Genomic DNA, 20,125 nt, shown 5'->3' with positions numbered 1-20,125 from the left:
AGTTTAATTATTTATTATATTTTACGTGAAAATTTGATAAAATTGTAATAATGAGATGAAACACTTTTATTATCCAAATGGAACCTTAAGAGAGCAATATACTAATCTTAATAGCTTAAGATATAAAATTTTAAATACTAAATTGTCGAGGGGTGAAAAATATATTTAAGAAAAAACTACATTTTCAAGCTTTAGAAGTGGTTGGTAAGAAGAAACTATCAAGTATTAATGATGTGGTCATGGCGAGTGATATATATTTTTCCCAGTAAAAAAGAGATATACTTTATAAAGTTTATATAATAAATTTGATATATATATATATATAAATATATATTTAAGTTTGGTAAAGTTTGTCTATTGGGCGATGATTGCCAAACTTGTTTGACAGTTCCATCTTAATTACTTATATTCCAAGTTCCCACAACATAATGTCCATCTCAGACTCAACCTTTTGATGCCATATATTCTTCCCATAAAAGACAGGGTTAATTCCCATTGCCCAATCAACTAAAAGCACGTCAGATAACTAGTCATTTTCTTACAATTTTGAGGAGATTTAAATTAATAAGGTTTTTAATAAAGTATTTTTAATAAAGTGGTGCAATCACATCTATCAATTATAATTATAAAAATAAACTGCTGATTAGTCTCTTTCTAACTTATCCAATCAAAATAGATGGTTACCGACAACCTCACTAACTTCTTATCCAAAAAATTAGAATCTATTAATAGACTACGAATTAAATTTATCAACTTTATATTTATTTTTAGATAATTACTATAACTATAAAAAAATATTTTATAAAAATAAATTTGTAGTTTAATGTGTAACGTTAAATTTATTTCATATTAAAAATAATTTTATAATTTATCAGATTATATAAAATACGTCAGTTTGTGAATATTTTTTTATATAATTTATTTATATTTAAAGTATTTCTTATATATATGAAAATTACATAACAACCAAGTCTATTCATAGGTGGCACAAGTACCCTGATTTCTATGATCTTGATGTTGCTTCTAATTAATGTAAATGCATGTATCCATCTTTATCAATTGATAACTAGATTTTATCAACAATGAAAGAAGCGATGGGTATGAAAATAAAGAAACCCTTATTTGGATTCAGAACTAATCTGAACTCATAATTACGATTTTTTTAATTTTTATATAAAATATAATAAATAATTTAATTTTTTTAAATTTTAAAATAATAACAATATTAAAAATAATATTCTAATAATATTTTATTTAACTATTCTAAAACTATCTCAATTCATTTCTAATTACAAATGGGTTAATCCAAATTTCCCACAGAATGTTTGCAGAAATGGCAAGTTAATGTGCACTTCAATGAAGCTTCGTTTATGAACGTGCATGGATGGATATCGGTTAATGCGGGCTTTAAAGATTTTAATGTACGGTCATGCGTTTCTCTGTTTTGTATTGGCTCCAGAAATAAGAGTCCGACAACATCTCCAACATTGTTAATCTTTTGTAATTTCTCAACAAACTCTGATTTTCGTTTTTTGAACGTTAAAAACTTGTAAAACTGTAACGAGATAGGACCTTTTTAACTCCCTACAACAATGAGCTACAACCAAACAAAACAAGTTTTTTTTTTTTAAAGAAAGGAAATTAAAGAAAGAACAGACGAGAAAAACAAAACGGTAACAGGAAACGAATGAAGAAGCAATGTGTTGTGTTTACAGTTCCCTTTATTAAAAAAAAAAGATTAATTATTTTATATTTCATTTAATTTTTTGTCGTTGCAAACACGTTTGTGCGCGAAAGAGATCCGAGAAGTTGTTCGCTTTATTAAGGACTTTCTCATCTTTGTAGTGCTAAAATCGATACCTGTCTCTCATTCTCTCTCTCTCTCTCTCTCCAACGTGCGCAAACGCCGTGTTTTTCGATTTGTGTTATCCAAAACAGGTTACGGCGTTACGCTTCTCACATCACGAGTAATTTCTCTCGCTCTGGATTTTTGTCTGTCTCTCGTTCCTTGATTTGCGTTGTGTTCTTTCTCTGTTCTGATGTCAGTTATATTGGTTTACTTTCATTTTTTCCGAGCTTAATGCTCGGCTATATTGGTCTGTATTACGTAAAGTTTAGCTTCTCTCTATCTTCTTTTGTTATTTTTTTCGTCGAAAGATTTGAAGACGTGAAATTTCTGATCTGGGTTTCGTTTCATCGGCATTATATTTGCTTCATTTGGTTGTTCCGTAGAAGTATTTTGCTGATTTTATGCAATTAATTAATATTCTGCTGTTGGATATGGAAATCTATGATTGGGGCCAATGTCCCAAGTAAGAAAATAAGCTTTCCTTTGCAAAGATTATATTTTGAATTTTTGCTACTATTGTCACTATGAGTGGACTTGTCTGGAAATTGTATAGTTAGTAGCTCATTGACAGCAAAGAATTTGGCAAGTGTTTTTTTTCGTTTCCTACTGACGATTTTCTTGATGTGCCCTGGCTGTCTCTTCTGATATATATTCTTTTTCATCTCCCCTTCTCTATCTTCATTGGTTAACCCTTTAGGTTTTTTAATAATTCTTTCTCTTGGTTGGTTATTGTTTCAATTCTTGATTTACCTCCAATCTCCAGTTTTACTTGGCTTCAATATTGGGTTTTGATTCGACAGCTATTTTTTTGAAGTCCAAAATCCGGAATATTTTTGAAGAGGTTAGTGATCCGAGTTCAACAGCTCGGTTTAATAGTCTTTTGTCATTCTGATCTGTTATATGAATTGAGCAAGGAAATTGCTTGGAACCCATGATAAGGCTTGTTAATGGGGTCCCTAAACATGGAGAAGAGATGGCTATTTCCTCTTGTCATAAGTTCTCTCATATGCATATTTCTTCTGGCCACTACCTTCAACATGGGTCTTGTTTTTTCACTACACACAATAAATTCAATCTTTTCAAATTTTCCTTCTCGCTTAGCTACAAATCAAACAAGCCCAATTTTTGCCGAATCAAAGGTTTCACAATCTCCACCCCCTCCTACTGGCCCAACAATTCCTCGATTTGCATATCTGATTTCTGGATCAAAAGGTGATTTGGAAAAGCTTTGGAGAACTCTTCATGCACTTTATCATCCAAGAAACCAGTATGTTGTTCATTTGGATCTTGAGGCGCCAGCAGAGGAGAGGTTGGAGCTCGCCTCTCGAGTGGAAAAAGAACCGATTTTTGTTAAGGTTGAAAATGTTTACATGATTGCCAAAGCTAATATGGTCACTTATAGAGGACCCACTATGGTTGCTAATACTCTTCATGCTTGCGCCATTCTTCTCAAAAGGAGTAAGGATTGGGATTGGTTTATCAACCTCAGTGCTTCTGATTATCCTCTTGTGACTCAAGATGGTCAGTACATATCATTGAAGTCAAATTTATGGTGTTATAATTAATATTGCTACGGTTGTTATTTAGTGTGAGGAATGCAATATGTTTTGTTGAACTGTTTTTTTAATTTTATGCAGATCTTCTTTACGCATTCTCAACTTTAAATCGAAACCTTAATTTCATTGAGCACACAAGCCAGCTAGGTTGGAAGGAGTGAGCTCCCTCTTCCTCTCTCTCTAACACACATGCCACACAATAACACCTTCACACAATATACTCACAAATTTTTCTATATTTGACTGTGTTTTGCAGGGACAAGCGTGCAATGCCTTTGATGATAGATCCTGGGCTATACTTGTCAAACAAATCAGATGTCTTCTGGGTCAATCCCAAAAGAACTTTGCCAACAGCTTTTAAATTATTTACAGGTTAGAGTTCTTTGCACCCATGTTTTATTAAAACCTTTTGTATTCTCCATGATTGTCCACTGATGTCTGATTCATTACAAACACATTTAAAGTTTTATTTCATGAGAGTATCAGTAAAACCCTGTATATCTGAGTTGAGTCAACTGTGACCAATTTATGGGATTTGAATCTATCTGTAAGATTTTTTAAAGTAGATCGACTTCTACTGGAATAATATTATTTTTTTGGTGCTTTTGGGAGGAATTCATGTTCAAATTCGAACTATGACAAAAAACCCATCTGGTTACTAGTTCTTAGTTTTTACGTTTGTAGCCTGTATCACAGTGAATGTTCTAAACATCTTCATTTATTAAAGTTTCAGACGCTCTGATGGTAGGTTATATTTTTTTAATTTGGGGCAAATTTAAATCTGAACATTTCCACGTTAGGTTTGGTGCTTCTTAATAGCATGCCTCCTGTTTTCCTCTTGTTCTTTTTTTTCCCCTTACAATTAAAGCACAGATAGAATTTGCCTAAACCTGCATTGGCAATCTATTTTCTGTCCCCTGGTGTGCCATTAGGTAACATTCATAATATGAATTTTTGTTGCAGGTTCGGCATGGATGGTTCTGTCACGGTCATTTGTAGAGTATTGCATCTGGGGTTGGGATAATTTGCCAAGAACCCTTCTCATGTACTACACAAATTTCGTCTCCTCCCCTGAGGGCTATTTTCAGACCGTCATATGCAATGTGCCCAAGTTTGCACAGACTGCAGCCAACCATGACTTGCACTACATTTCTTGGGATAACCCCCCCAGACAGCACCCTCACACCCTTTCCCTTAATGACACAAACAAGATGATTGGTAGTGGTGCTGCATTTGCTCGAAAATTCAAACAAGCTGACCCAGTGTTGGATAAGATTGATAAGGATTTACTAAGGCGCAAGAATGGGAGCTTCACCCCTGGTGGTTGGTGCTCCGGTAATCCCAAATGTTCCAAGGTTGGGAATCTGAGCAAGCTCAAGCCAAGCCCGAGAGCTCAAAGGCTTCGCCGCCTTGTAGCTAGGCTAGCACTGAAGGCTAAGTTCGGTCAAAATCAGTGCAAATAGGATTTTGTAGAACTTTCTTGCTTGCAGATGTGGAAAGACCCTACAGGGAAAATATAATAGTAAGAAAGACCTCTACAAGCCAAACTAAAGCAAGTAAATATGTCCACCAAGATGAAGAACTTTAATGCTGTAGATGCAGCCATGACCTCGTTCTTGTTAGATTTGAAGGCATATTAGTGTAGTTATGAGCATAGCCATAACTTGTTGCCACGGTTATCTTTCCACTAATAGGCTCTGATTATGTTGAACTATTACACATTTTTAGTATGATTTTTTTTTTCTTTCAATTTTTGAGTCTTTTGGCTGTACTTTTCAACCAACACACTCCATGTTTTTTGGAATTGTAAGTTTCATCGTACAGTGGTTAGATTTTTCTAGATTTTAATTCCATTAGTTATTAAAGACAACAATTTTGAAAACCAGAACTCAATATGTACTTACATGTGTAGCACTCATGCTAATGCAATTTTCAATTATAACAAGCTATCAAATAGCATCATGCGTTAAGGTCTGACGATTAAGATTGCGTATATGTATCCATCTATCACCATCCAACGGTTAGACTTGAACGTAATGGTTGGAATCTACCAAAGTCCACGACTCCAGAGAATCTCAATACAATGCAAATGTACAAAAAAAGTTGTTTTACCAAAGACCTTCCATCTATGGCTGGTGGATATGTCCTCCATATTGGAAGAATTGTACTTGCTTTCTTGGGATATTAAAGAAGAAGAAAAAAAAAATGATGTATTTGAATATCTGTTATAAATTCATATTATACCAATTTTATACATTTTCCTATTCTTTGAAATTTTATCTGCATTACAAATTACAATTGAAAAAGACCATCCTCACTCTTCAGGTAAAACCATATCCGCTATTATGATCTAATGCCAAAATTTTCCCAAGTTGCTCGGAATCATCGAGCTCCTAGGACATTTAAAAGCCTGTCTTGGCTACACAAGTTTCTTTGGCGTAAGATTCTTTAACCTCGTGTCTCTGCCCTACACGTCTATCCTTTTCCTAAGAATTGTGAATGATTTGGACCAAATTAAACCATCTCCAAAATTTTGATATTCCCAGCAGAATTTGCAGCAACTAAGGTTGAGGACTGACCGCGCCAACAAACAGAAGAAATGAACTGTGCAGCATCACCCACTTCGTGGCCGGACAGTGGGTCTGTGTTGTCAAACTTGAATGACAATGCAGGCATGGGGAAAGCTTTGTGGTAGATGAACACCTGAGCCAAAGAACATAACTAGCTGTAAACTAGCACAATTCAAGAACAAATGCATGGATAAGATTGCGTCCATAAATGTAATCTGATAACAGAACTAAACAACTACTGCTAGGAAATAAGCAGCCACTTTGGCTCTTATCTGCCTCACCCTGCAGATCTCTGATGCAAATTTTAATAAAACTGAAAAAAACAAAAAAAAGACCCGTGAGAGTCCTTTTCTTGGATGGTATGTTCTATTATAGATTGCAGTGGCCAAAGCAACATGATATTTCGGTATGGAAGAAGAAACATCGTTGATGATTACAAGAAATTTTGCTTGTCACGATGAATGTAGGGAGAAAGGAGATGCTAATGAGTTCTGCAGCTAGCAAACTTAATTTTCAACCCGAATTGGGTTTAATCATCATAAAAGCTTTAGATAGAGACAACCTCCACCAAAATGACATCTTATGAGCATTGTTGTGACTACTAGTAAACAGCATGAGTTTCTAACTAGGATTGGTGACTTATTGCATGGAAATACAAGCAGCAGATGTGTACAGCAGACAATTTTAATATGTGATTCCAGGAATTGGAGAACAAAGTAACTGTCACAGGCTTGGACCCTCTTTTCTGACGGACTATCATTGCAAGGCACATAAAAAATAGACTTGTTATTTATAAACGGTGCTGGGCATGATTTTTTTTTTTTTTTTTTTCCTCTAGAAATCACACCAGCAATGTACCCAATACTTAAATGCTAATGCAACTTAAAAACAATACACAGTGAACACAATGAGAGACTTTGGTTTCCCAGATCATAAGGAGAAGGAAAAGCTCCCCTTCACCACATTAATGTGAAGAACATGGCAAAAGCAAGGAAATCAAAACATGTTTGTCGAATTAATAACCAAGATAATACATTAAGTACCTCATTTGTCTCTGAACCAGTAGCAATGTAACCATCAGAAACTGACAAACCAACGAAATTCTGCAACAAGGAATCAAGTTGAAGGTTAGAAGTATTCGAGGCAATGCTTTGGGCAGTACATGTTAGTGGCCAGAGTTGAGGGCTAACTTCATACTCCAAATATGTGTCATACTTAGTATTTTCATGCTTAATATAGCTTTGCATTAATCAGCCAACACCTTGATGAGTGACCATTGATTAGGGTGACATCACAAGCTATATGTCTATACCCCTTTGGGTAAGTACATTTTTAACAATTCTGAGGAACGGGCATTTGCAACTTCTAGCCCCAAAAGTACAAAATCAGAAAAAACTGAAGAAACCACCATAGTTGATGTATCACAATCATGCAAACAGTTAGGGAGAAGAAATAATATTGAGAAAATATACTTACAACCGTGAATTGCGTAACCGTCGCGTAATCGCTTTGAAAAAAATGAATAAAACATGGGACCCACATGAAAAAAATTAATTTTTTAATAGTGGACTCCACTCTTTTTCAAAGCGATTACGCGGCGGTTACGCACTTCACGGTTGTATGTAGAATTACTCAATAATATTTGCACGCAGGACATATGAAAATAATGCAACTACCGTATTGTTTCCTCTTGAAATTATGACACCGATACAAAGACCCTCGCGAACTAGTGCTTTAAATAAAAATAAATTTGAAAAAAAAATCTAAAGGGCTCAAGTGAGCAAATACTGAAGAAAATTATGATTCCTTGTCTCCACATCCTGCTTAAAAGTGACATACCAGTTGAGATGGAAGAACTTTCTCGACAAGATTGTCAAGGGTCATAATACACTCTAAAGCAGCTCTTTAGAGGCCAAATAACTATTTTTCCCGAAAGTTTAAATTGATGGGAAGAGGTCAATTTGATTGTTTAATTTATGTTCTAATACATGAGTGCAACAAGTGAAATATTTAATTAAAACAAGGGAAAAGTTAGGAGTCAAGATTCAAACTTAGGGCATCTGCTTTAATACATATTAACTCATTATTTATTCTGAAAGTTTAAATTGACAGACAAGTAAATTTAATGGTTTAATTTATCTGATGTTAGGATATTGAAAACAGACCAAATATGCTTCCATGAGTATAAGATATCATTAAGCTCTGTCAAAGCCAATAGAAGACAATATCGGACTATTGGCTTCTTGACAAAAAACAAACAGCAAGATACCGCCCCTCTATGATTCAAGCTCCATGTAAAATCTCAAAAAATTTGCAATTAGAATAATTAACGTAGATCCAGGAGAGGGAAGATTTGGCTAGATCCAAACTTAGCGTCACAAGAAGTGGCCACTGTTAAGGACTAGAATAGTGGACTATTTTTCTTCGATGGTCCATGGATGGTCAATAACAAAACCAGTAGACTCGCTTTGAAAATCCTAGACTTTTAGTATTGTACCAAAAGGGCCCAAAGGAGTGGTACAACATTAGAACTTCTCAGAAAATTACTCATCCTAGAATTATCCCCAACCAAGCATGCTTAATTGTAGAGTTTTTGCGGGTTTTTTTAATTTAATTTATTTTCTTTTATTTTTATATGATTTTCTTGGAGTTTGCCTTCTCTCCTTACATTTTCTATTTTCTCTCTGTACAGTTCTACCATGGGTGATCCCTTCTGGTGATCTACACTGGAATCATCATCCCATTAGCTTTTCCTGGGTCTGTTTTAGTTCTGGTTTAAGATGGGCTACTTAAAACGCTTATTAATAGAACCTAAGGTTTTCATATTATCATTAGAGGGGGGAAATTTCTTCCGTATTACTGAAAGAGGCAGGAAGGTTATGAAGGAGATGGTTTTCGGCCTTTCTAGCGCTCGTTGGCTGGCAAACACGGTGGACGAATGCTACCTTTCGGAGGGAAGAAAGTATTTTTTCAAGACTTTTCAGGTTGGGTCTTTGGCAATAGTTGCTCACCGGCATGCTAATGCTTTTGGACGCTACTTGGAAGTTACTAAATTTGGTGGTAATGGGCGTCAAGGCCTGCTTGTGTTCCCGACAGGGATGGAAGGACGGGTGGAAAAGTTGTCCATGGAGATGAAGCATGCTTTATCTTGCCTTTCCAAGGTTCCAGTGGTGGTTCAGGGTGGTGGGAAGGGGAAAGAGGTGGGTGGGCAAGCTAAGTCATACACTGAGGCAGGTAGTGGTGCTGGTGGTAGAGTAGGAAGTAGGGTGGTGGTGCATGGTGGTACAGGACAGGTTTTGGCTTCACAAAATGGAGAAAATGACAAAAAGAAATGGGGAGCAGGGAAGCGTCCTTTGGTAGGGTGGGTTGGTCGAAACTCTATACCTAATATAGTTGGAGGTGGTCTGCCCGATGCCTGTGCAGGGGAAAGTGAGGGGCAAAAGGTACTCTTTGGGATGAAGGAGGAGCTGGTTGGCATGAAGGAGGAGCTCTGTTGTTTGAAGAAGGCTATCGAAGCACTTATAGGTAATGTGGATTGGGATTTCATTCCTAGGCTGGGCTTGGGCTTGGGCCTAGGCCATTCTGGGTCTGGGTCAAGGCTGAAATCAAGAGTGAAGATGGGAGTGGGCTTGGGCCGGACACGCCAAGCCCAACCCAAAATGAGTTGGCGTCTTAAAAGGATTGGGCCTTCCTTGGAGAAAGGCTCCACATCCTTAGCTGGTCCCATTGAGCTGCCAGCCCCAACAACGGCAACAACCCAATGACAGCCTGCAAGGGACTATCCCATCGCCGGCAATGGTCCATCAATAGCGACAACAGCCCAACATCGACGGCTCGTTGCCGGCAACTTTAGGGGCTATCTCTAGTAACCTCTGCACCGAAAACCTTGCGTCGGGAGTGAGCTTGCGGTTTGAAGAGGCTATGCAACTGGATCTTGTGTCATCGGGAGGGTCAATGTCCAATGGAGAGGCATAGAAGGGTGCGACGTTGCCTACCACCATAACGGTTGTGATAGCGACGTCACCGACGCCGGCGAATGTAGAGTTACCACAACATCTTACAAAGGAGAGAATGGGTGAGCTGTTGGGAGGGTTGGAACACTGAGAAGCCACAGAACATTCCAGCGGCGACCTCTGGGCCAACAAAACTTTCCTTAGCTGCCCAAAAACCGTTAAAGGCCCCAGAATCCTCTTTAGCTACCGAAAAATCCATATCTGTTGACCCTGATAGTGCGGGAAGCCTGGATAACTCAGAGGAAGTTGCAATGGAAGGGGCTCTGGTACTATGTGAGTCTACAAGTGGAGTAGAGATGATGGTTGAAAGGGGGAAGGATGTAGCGAGGGGCAGATGCTCTGTTGAGGGGACAAAACCTATTCCATTGAACTCGTTTCATCCGAGGGTGTCAAATTGGGTAATTCAAAAAGCCATGGAGATCAAACATTTTGTTGGGATTACATGTGAGGGTTTTGAAGATGAATTTTTGGCATTACTCACAGCTATTGAAGCTGGACATGAACAAGCCAAAGCTGATCCCTCACTTTTTTTGACAAAAAAAGAGAAAGAGAACTCAAGAGGCTTACGTGGGCAATGAACGATGAGGGAGCGGAGAGGAGCGAAGCTCTAGCCGAGCGCGTCTTAAGGGAAGGGCAATGATGGTTCCGATATGAAGCCAAAAATTATATCATGAAACGTAAGGGGCTAAACGAGCAGGCCAAACGGTTCCAAGTCAGGAACGAACTTCGACAATGGCAGGGTGATATCATTTGCTCACAGGAGACCAAGTTAGAATTAATTACAAGGCAAATAGTTCGAAGTTTGTGGAGAGACCATCATGTTGGGTGGTCGTATCTACCTTATAAAGGTGCATCGGGTGGTGTTCTTATCATGTTCGACAAAAAAATGGTGGAAATATTAGAGGAATTTGTGAGTGATTTCACTGTGGCTTGCTCCTTTGTAAATATAAAAGATGGGTTCCGATGGGCATTTGCAGGAGTCTACGGCCCTAATATTGACACGGAAAGAAGATCAATGTGGGAAGAATTGGCGGGACTTCTTAGTTGGTGGGAGTTACCAAGTTGTATAGGGGGTGATTTCAATGTATCTTGTTTCCTAAGTAAAAGGTTAGGTACATCCCACATCACACCCGCTATGAGGGAATTTTCTGACTTCATTTCAGAACAGGCACTTATGGATATCCCACTAACGGGAGGTACATATACTTGGTCCAACACTTGAGAACTCCCATCTTTAGGACTGTTCATCTAGGTTTCGGCATGGGAATTCGGGTATATCCAAACCGGAACCCCGGTTTCAAGGTTCCGGCCCAGGTTAGCCTGGGTCAGACCTGGGCCGAAACCCAGATGAATATGGGTTTATTCCGGATTCCGGGTTGAACCCTTTTTTTTCCGGATTTCTTTTTCCCAATGTTACGCGAAAGAGATTACCCAAATCTACCGCACCAGCACTGCAAAGACTGCTATGGCAGAACAAAAACGTATTTTTGCTTTCTCTGTACCTCTTCAATTGTGCGGTTCTCAAGAAAAAGATAAAAAAATAATCAAATAACTAGTGTAGTATTTTTTTTCCCTATGCTACGCGAAAGAGATTACCCAAATCTCCCGCACCAACACTGCAAAGATGGCTATGGCAAAACAAAAACGTATTTTTGCTTTCTTTGTACCTCTTCAATTGTGCAGTTCTCAAGAAAAAGATCAAGAGCTAGCTAGCCTATAAAGTTCTCCATCTCTAGTTGTTACGTGCATATATATGAACTTATAAAGAAAACGAAGCAAAAGGCGACATCAAACACAATTTAGAAGGAAAAAAAGAGGGGAACAAGGACAAAAAGGTATAGTTGTTGTACCGACTACTGAGGATTCTTCTTTAATATATCATTTTTCAAGATAAAGACACAATGTGAGGTACAATTGTGCGGTTCATTTATGGGAGGCGGGGTTTATTTGGTTTCCCGCACTGCAAACCTTGGGCATATCCAGTTTTTGAGGGCCTTACTTCTTTGTTTTGAAGCCGTTTCGGGTTTGAGAGTGAATCTCTCAAAGTCTGAATTGGTACCGGTGGGAAATGTTCCCGAAGCGGTGGCTCTAGCCTCTCTCTTGGGATGTAAGGTATCATCTTTACCTCTTCAGTATCTTGGCTTACCCTTTGGTGCTTCCTTCAAATCAACGCAAATTTGGAATGTTGTGATTGAAAAGGTGGAGCGCAGTTTAGCATCTTGGAAAAGGCTGTATTTATCTAAAGGTGATTGGCTCACATTGATTAAAAGTACTCTCTCTAACCTCCCCACCTATTTTTTGTCTCTGTTCCTACTCCCAGCAAAGATTGTCAACCGTATTGAGAAGCTACAACGCGATTTCTTGTAGAGTGGTTTGGGGGACGAGTTCAAGTTCCATCTGGGTAATTGGTCCATGGTGTGCACTCCATTTTCTAGGGGTGGATTGAGGATTCGTAACTTGACAAAGTTCAACCAACCCTATTGGGTGAATGGTTATGGCGATACCAACAAAAAAGGGGGGCCTTGTGGAAGTCTGTCATAGTTGCACAGGTTGGGGAGGCATGGGGTGGTTGGTGCTCGAATGAGGTACACGGCACACATGGTGTGGATTTGTGGAAAAACATTATGAAGGATTGGGAGACTTTCAGGAGACATCCACATATTGTAGTGGGTGATTGTAGTGGGTGACGGCTCTCGCGTCAGATTTTGGCATGATAAATGGTGCGGTGAACGATGTCTCAAAGACACTTTCCCTGTCATATTTGAGCTAGCACAACTAAAGGATGCAGCAATAGTGGATCTTTTGGCTTTTTCTAGTGGCTCCCCTCAATGGAATGTGGACTTCACTAGGACAGCCCAAGACTGGGAGTTGGAGGTTATCACAGACTTATATACGACACTGTATTCTGTACGTATGACCGAGGGTACTACGGACAGGATGTTTTAAAGCCATTCCAAGAAAGGTAAATTCACGGTCAAATCATTTCACAAAGTTTTATTGAGCCTAGGCATGCCCATATTCCCATGGAAGAGCATCTGGCAGATCAAAGCTCCTTCAAAAGTAGCATTTTTTGTTTGGACAGCAGCATTGGGCAAAATTCTCACCATAGATAACCTAAGGAGACGTCGGTTAATGGTATTGGACCGGTGGTGCATGTGTAAAAAAGATGGTGAATCAGTTGACCATTTGTTTCTACATTGCGAGGTGGCCAGGACCATGAGGGCTGATTTTTTTATAGGACTTGGATTATCATGGGTCATGCCCCGTAGATTGGTGGATTTTCTAGCATGCTGGAGAGGCCTCCGAGGAAATTCACAAGTTACAGCAATTTGGAAAATGGTCCCCATATGTATGTGTTGGTGTATTTGGCAGGAGCGAAATGATAGAAGTTTCGAAAACCATGAGAGAACAAGGGAGGAGCTGAAAGTCTCTTTCTTTAAAACATTGTTTTCTTGGGTGGGGGCCATTGTTTGTAACGGACTTAATGTCCATGACTTTCTACTTTAAGTTGTAAACTATAGTTAGATAATTCTCATGTATACTCCCTGTGTACTTGGGTTTTGCCTATTATTATGAATAAAATTTCTTGATTACCGATAAAAAAAAAAATTGTAGACTTTTTGCGGGCCTGAGTGCATTGGTTCCTTGGATAACAATCACCAATGTATATAGAGGCACACTCAATTTTTATGGTAGGAAAAACAATTTACGCTTCTAGCATGGCCTACTCTTTTCGAAAATATGATATCCATTCAGTAAATACACTATACGTCAATTGAGGCTTTCATTGAAAATATTTAGGATAAAAATAAGGAAGGAGAATCACAAGTTTTGGGGATCAATGTTGGTGCAGCACTTTGAGGATTTCAGGAATTTCAGTGATAAGGTTGGTCAATAAACACCAATATTAATGTTTCTTGCACCAAAACTTATGTTTATTGACCCACTGTTTTTAAGAAAAGGTACCGCATTTTAAAAGCGCTAGGGGCACAATCCAAGTGCACTAGAGGTTGCACATATTGACCAAAAGTTTTTTATAGTTAAATAAAGTGATTAGATCTTTTTTTCCGTCTTTGATGATTTTATAAATTGCTTGCTCCACCTAATCATTTAATAATGACAGAACAAGATAATTGAAAATTAAGAGTGTACTAGAAATGGAATAGACCTTGATGAAATAATATTTCGTTATATATGAAAAGAGATGCCTAGCATAGAATGACAAGTGAATGTACCTTTACATTCATGTGCCCTGTTAATGATTGAAGCGGAGTGTCAATAACCCGAGAAGCGCACATTGACAAGTCCCAGAGCTTCAGAGTGTTATCCGTGGATGCAGAAACAATATTCATTGCATCAACAAATTTGACGTAACTCACGGTTTTGTTGTGTCCAATTAATGTGCAGAGAGGAGTTCTGAGGTTACGGAGATCATAGTAATAAATTCTGTGATCTGCCGAACCAAATGCAAGGGAACGACCAGAATCCAAGGGAAACTGAACACAGCAGACATTCGCCTTTGCTTTGATGGTACCAATACTGGCTCCCTGCAGTAGATACCCAGGTAAGAGAAAAACTCATCACACATCCAGAAGTAAATATACACAGCATGCAATGATATGACTGCAGTACGTTTAGTTTCAAAGCTGACATCCACCAAGTGCAAAAATAGAATTGCCTGATTGATGCTCCATAGCTTAACAGAACCATCATCGCTCCCACTGGCCAACATTGTTGGATCTGCTGATGAGAAGTCTATGGACCATACACGCCTCTCATGCTCTCTCATTTCCATCAGTGATTGACTTCTTGCAACATCCCATAACTGAACATGACATTTAACTGACTTACTATAAAGAAATATAAAGCAGAAGAATGGAATAGAATTGAAGGCTTAAATTACCTGCACAACACCTTCAAAGTTACTTGAAGCAATCTGGCTTTTGATATAACTGTTCCAACATATACTGCTTAGCTTTGACCCACTAGCCATTTCAACTACGGGATAGTGGATGTCACGATCTTCATCTATGATCGTGTCACATTCAAATACTTTAATTTTCTTATTTACACCAGCAGTAGCAAAAAACTGTCCGTCTCGATCGAAACTGAGAGAACATACTAGATTTGAAGAATTTAACAGATCCCCTTGCTTCAAGTCTGCCTTAACTTTTAACTTACTGAAGGATAGATACTTGCACAACCCTTCAAGGAATGGATTAATCCAGCCACTTTGTCTACCCTCGCTTGACTGATCTTTCGGTACCAAATTATTAGCGGAACTCCTCTCAGTTACAACAATAGACCCCTTACCATCACTACTTATTGGCGAGTGCCTGCTCACTGGTTTCCCTGAGGGCTTGATTGGCCTGCATCTTGTCAAAAAGTATGCAGACTCCAGTTTCTTGAAGTCTTTCATTAACCGAGATCTTCTTGAAAGAAAGATTTCACTATTGCCACTGAGTGTATCTGACTTCAGACCATCATCGAGATTATCATCACATTCCTCTGTGTTGTGAATCTTCAGTCCTGGTCTAAATCGTTTTCTAGACCCCAAGCTAGTAGAATCATCACTATCAACAATATTCATTGATGGGGGACTTGAAATCAAATAATCATTTTTCCCCAGTTCTGGGCATGAACCACTTTTTTTCCTAAGAATTGTTTTCTGCTTCATTGCTTCTTCCACATCAGAACACAAAAAGGAAACAGTGTCTTGCAACTTATTAACAGCTTCCTGTTTTCTTTGTTGAATAAGCAAAAGGAATTCCAGCAACAACTCCTGCTCCTCTGTTCTTTCTCTAAGCACACCTGCTGCTTCACGTTCTTTGAAATCAAGCCTTGGTTCATTCAGGAACTCGCTCTGTAACAACTCGCTGTTACATGTGACAAAGTAAGACTGTGAACATTACACATAAAAATGTCTTTAAATGCCAGTATGATTCTTCTTAACCACCAATGATTTGAAAGCAATAAGTCAACAGAATCAAATTATGAGTAGAATACCTGGGAAGATAGGGAGGGATTTCTGAAATGCAATGGAAAAATAAATGAAGACTACGAAAGTTATTCCTCTCATTGATTACTTTATCAGTAAAGAAACTAATAAGGCAATCATATTAAAACATCAATTAAAAAGTAGTAGTTATTATTAAAAAAAAGAAAAAAGACAGTAGTTAAATAGGAATGCAAAATAATAATACTAATAAAAAAAAACAGATGCAACAAAATATGTGTGACAATCACTTACATTCAGATTACTTACACAAGGATTTCAATTAGCCAAAATTCTCTATTCACCAAGGCAGTTGATAGAAACTTGATATACCATATAAGTAGGTAACTATTTAATTTAAAATCAATCAAGCTATTCCTCAAAATAGAGAATTCTTCCCCAAAAGCAATCCAACATCGTCCATCTAGATAATTTACAAGCAAACGTCTTATAACTTCTAGTAATATTTATTCTGGGATTATCTTCCCCAATCTATTACCCCTTCCCACACCATCACAAGTATAAACTCTTTTACAACAACTTTTTATAATTTTCTTTTCGATCGGTAACTCTAGTACGACTCTTTAAGACTGAGTTAGTTCATATTTTCTTTAAAAGTCAACTCCAGTCACATTTCTTTAAACATTAATGCATCAAATATTTTGTTATATAATTATATATCATATAGCATATAAAACCGATTTTCTTTGTATCTCCAATTTGAAAAGTCTTCACCTTGTATCTACTTTCATATAGTCAAGGTGCTATGTTATTAAAAAAAAGCATGGCTAAAAAGGCATTTTGTAGGAAGAGATTACCTTATTTTTGGCCGAATACTCGGCTCAGGGTGCAGTAACCATAAGCAAAATGAAGCTTCTTTTGGCCACTTCAGCAACAATTGAGGTGGAAGAACTCGATGTCTCAGACTAGACATAGTTCTACCTTTTTCTTCTCTCGAGCTAAATGGACAGAATAACTGGTCACAATTAGAACTTTCATATTAGGCTACATAAGAAAAAGAAGCATAAATGAGCAGTATAACTTCAACTGAACTCCCACTTCTACGTACAAAAATGAAATAAATGCAATAGAAATTGAAAATCCTTTTTCAATTTGAATAGTTAATAGGAAGTTTGAGAATCTTTTTTCTTATGAACCTCAAAGAGAAGAACCCCCAGCCGATAAATGTCTGAAGCACAGGAACTTGGAGAACCCTCAACCTCCTCGGGGCTTGTGTACCAATTGATCTCCATGAGCAATATCTGTTTCATTGGAAATGGTTGCTTCTTTTCTTCTGCAGCTTCAACTTTCCCCCTATCTCTGTCTTTATTTTCTTCACTCTGTTCTGTTAATGATACGCGTGCTGTGTAGACTGAACTTGACTGCACACAAGCAGTGTCTGATAGGGCATTAGTTGGTGCTGTAACGGATCGAAAATCTTCACTTCCTAGGTTGCTTCTTTGTTGATTCCCATCATAGGGCAACGAAAAGGATGAATTCTTAGCCTCCACATTTCGACTGTTGGTCCCATCTTCCAAAGAATCAGAACCAGAATCCGAGCAAGATGCAGACTCAATGAAGGAGACATGATTGAAAGAGGACATCACAAAGCAGGAAGGCCGCACATTATGAACAACAATTCCTTGGGAATGTGCTACGTTAACAATCTCCATAATTTGCCTAAATATGTGCAAGCACTCTAAGAGATCAACAGAGCGTTCTGGTTTGTCCAACCACTCCCTCAAACTAGCATCACCCCATTCTATGGTATGGACAAAACGGTTAAGTGCTACCTCATCCTCACAAACTCCAAAAGAACCACCTTGGTTTTTTAGATGATCCGTGTGAGCCAACGCAACCCTACCTCTATCCGTTCCAAACACAGAATCATGCCATGCATCACCTGAGAAGCCAATTCTGTTGGCAGGAAGAAGCCTCAGATTCCTGTCTGAGACTCCAGAAACATTCAATCCCCTAGAACTATCAGATTTCTGCCAGGCAGACTCGGATGAACCCTCCATTACTATCCACCTAGAGCTGCATGAAGACCAGAACAAACACATCCAAGAAACGGAGGTATTCTCCGATTTCTATTACACTCGCTCACTTCCACCATTACCATTTTGAATCAGTAACTCATTACAGTGGTGCAAGCATATAAGAAAAACCTAACCTTTCATCATTATCAACACCTCGGCTTGACAAACATAACGACAAATATCCTGCTGGCACAAAAGTAATATAAATCAGCGTACAAATTTCGGCACAGCCAACAACACATGCATCGTTGCCACCACAACAATTACTCGACAGTATTCAATAAACTCTTTAAGTAACATACTTTACAATACTCATTATCCAGTATATTCACATTTAACTATATTCAGCTTTTTAAGGCATACAACACAAGCAACAGTACCACAATATAGTCATCAAAGAAATCTTCAGAAATATATAGAGAGAGGAGAGAGAGAGGTGCCTGTACCACCATGGGAGGGTCTCCTGTTTCGGCTAGGCCACCTGACGAACAGAACCACACACTAAAAACTGTAGTTGCAATACTATCACACCACTCAGAAGCTCCACAGCCTCACAAAAATGAAAAATCCCCCCCACTACGCAAAAGGACAAAACAAAATCTCCCCAGAAAAAACACAGACCATTTGTGAATGATAATAATAAAAAAACAACTTCCCAATAACATCAAGGCCCCATTCTTTGTATCCTTATTGGTGTCTATCAAATATTTCTACTATATTGTCTACAAAAAAATGTTTCTACTTTATTGCCTTTTTTGAACCTCGTGAGTTGTGAGGCCAATCTTTAGGCACACTTCTTCGTTATCTTCCCGCTTTATTCTAAAACACCTACGTGGCACAACCATGGCCTGAAGCTAGTTTGGAACAGAGACAAGGTTGAACATAAACAAACCTGTGGGGGCATCGTCTGAACATTTCTACATGCGTAAAGTTTTGGGAAATAATTGAATAAAAAAATATCCCCGAATTGTTACCTGAGTCAGAGAAAGTGGAAGTTGCTTTCCCGACGTGAAAAACCTGGTTCCCGTCAGAAACCCTAATTATCAGTAAACAACTTGTTTGAGCTAAAGTAAAGCATTAGTCTAGTGCAATCAAGATGTGGGACCAACATCGAAGACAATAATGAAAGATTGATTCAGAATGGAACGGCTCAACAGCAATTATTTCATTAAAGAAATATCTCCCTGATGTCTATTACTTCCAATGGGATCTCAATCCAAAACAGTGTGATTATACAGATTCATTAAATATTACTTTCTATTATTATTATATTCCTATGAGATTCTCAGAGACAACCGGCGAGTGCTGGAGAAAGTTGGTATTTAAATAACCCTTTCTTTTTCTTTTTCTTGTAGCAGAATTTGATCAATCAAAGCAAATGTTTCGGTACTTACCTTTGACAACGGTACTAAGATCTTTCTTGGATCCAATTTCCGTTCTGGAAAAAATAAAAGGCCAAAAAAGTTAAAAGCTTATTTCCATTGGGTAGATTCTGGGAAAAAAGGCCCAAGAATTTTTGGTGAAGGAAAATAATGCTTTTGAAACTACAGGAGGAGCAGGATGATTTGCTTTGTTTTTTGAAGGAATTTCAATCCAATTTCTCATAGCTCGCAAGTTCATGCACCCAATTTATCAAACTCAATTACTAGTTGTTTGCATTTGCAAAGCTGTTCGACTGTATCCAACACAATTACTTCATTTTTCATTTCAATGTTTGTGGTTGTGGATGCCCCACATCATATTCCGAGTCACCAAACAGGTGTGCTGAAAATAGTAGGCAGAAATGATTTTTACAAGTTTGAAATAGAAATTTATATACAAGTCCTTGTAAAAAAATAGATTCTATCTTAAAAAATAAAAATTATTTTTTGTTAGTAGGATTCACTTTTTTACAAATGACTTGTACGAGACTTGTCTATTTATGACTTGTACCTAGGGTTACTCGTATTGTCCGTGTGGGTATATATATATAAAAAATAATATTTGTAATTTTGCAGCCTTAAAATATGTAAATCTCGTGCACTCATTTTAAAAAAATAGATAAATCTAAGACCCGTGTTAAAAAATTATTTTTTAAATGATAAATCTCACTTTTTTCAAAAT

At 37.8% G+C, this 20,125-nt stretch overlaps 2 protein-coding genes across 10 annotated transcripts; one reads left to right on the top strand and one right to left on the bottom strand.

Moving 5' to 3' along the window:
- The first annotated feature begins 1,855 nt into the window (after positions 1-1,855).
- LOC108992838 (beta-glucuronosyltransferase GlcAT14B-like) lies at positions 1,856-5,155 on the top strand. 3 transcript variants are annotated; one of them, XM_018967527.2, is made up of 5 exons: positions 1,861-1,967; positions 2,650-3,370; positions 3,487-3,562; positions 3,662-3,777; positions 4,369-5,155. In XM_018967527.2, the coding sequence occupies exons 2-5, from the start codon at positions 2,797-2,799 to the stop codon at positions 4,866-4,868; spliced, it is 1,266 nt and encodes a 421-aa protein (XP_018823072.1). In that variant the 5' UTR covers positions 1,861-1,967; positions 2,650-2,796; the 3' UTR covers positions 4,869-5,155. The 3 variants fall into 3 exon arrangements, with proteins under 3 accessions (XP_035549591.1, XP_018823072.1, XP_018823054.1); XM_018967509.2 differs by having other exon boundaries at positions 2,613-3,370; XM_035693698.1 differs by having other exon boundaries at positions 1,856-3,370.
- A 488-nt stretch (positions 5,156-5,643) lies between these two features.
- On the bottom strand, positions 5,644-19,639 carry LOC108992784 (protein SPA1-RELATED 3-like). 7 transcript variants are annotated; one of them, XM_018967459.2, is made up of 8 exons: positions 19,417-19,639; positions 17,141-18,205; positions 16,802-16,959; positions 14,892-15,864; positions 14,667-14,813; positions 14,224-14,535; positions 7,019-7,078; positions 5,644-6,108 (listed from the first exon to the last, which is right to left on the bottom strand). In XM_018967459.2, the coding sequence occupies exons 2-8, from the start codon at positions 18,044-18,046 to the stop codon at positions 5,920-5,922; spliced, it is 2,745 nt and encodes a 914-aa protein (XP_018823004.2). In that variant the 5' UTR covers positions 18,047-18,205; positions 19,417-19,639; the 3' UTR covers positions 5,644-5,919. The 7 variants fall into 7 exon arrangements, with proteins under 7 accessions (XP_018823004.2, XP_018822990.2, XP_018822982.2 ...); XM_018967445.2 differs by lacking the exon at positions 19,417-19,639 and adding an exon at positions 18,997-19,059; XM_018967437.2 differs by lacking the exon at positions 19,417-19,639 and adding an exon at positions 18,469-18,796 and having other exon boundaries at positions 17,141-18,208.
- Between the last annotated feature and the right edge of the window lie 486 nt (positions 19,640-20,125).

Source organism: Juglans regia, chromosome 9, assembly GCF_001411555.2.
Source record: "Juglans regia cultivar Chandler chromosome 9, Walnut 2.0, whole genome shotgun sequence".
NCBI lineage: Eukaryota > Viridiplantae > Streptophyta > Magnoliopsida > Fagales > Juglandaceae > Juglans > Juglans regia.
The sequence above is the reverse complement of the archived record's forward strand: the minus strand, read 5'-3'. Positions and strand labels throughout refer to the sequence as shown.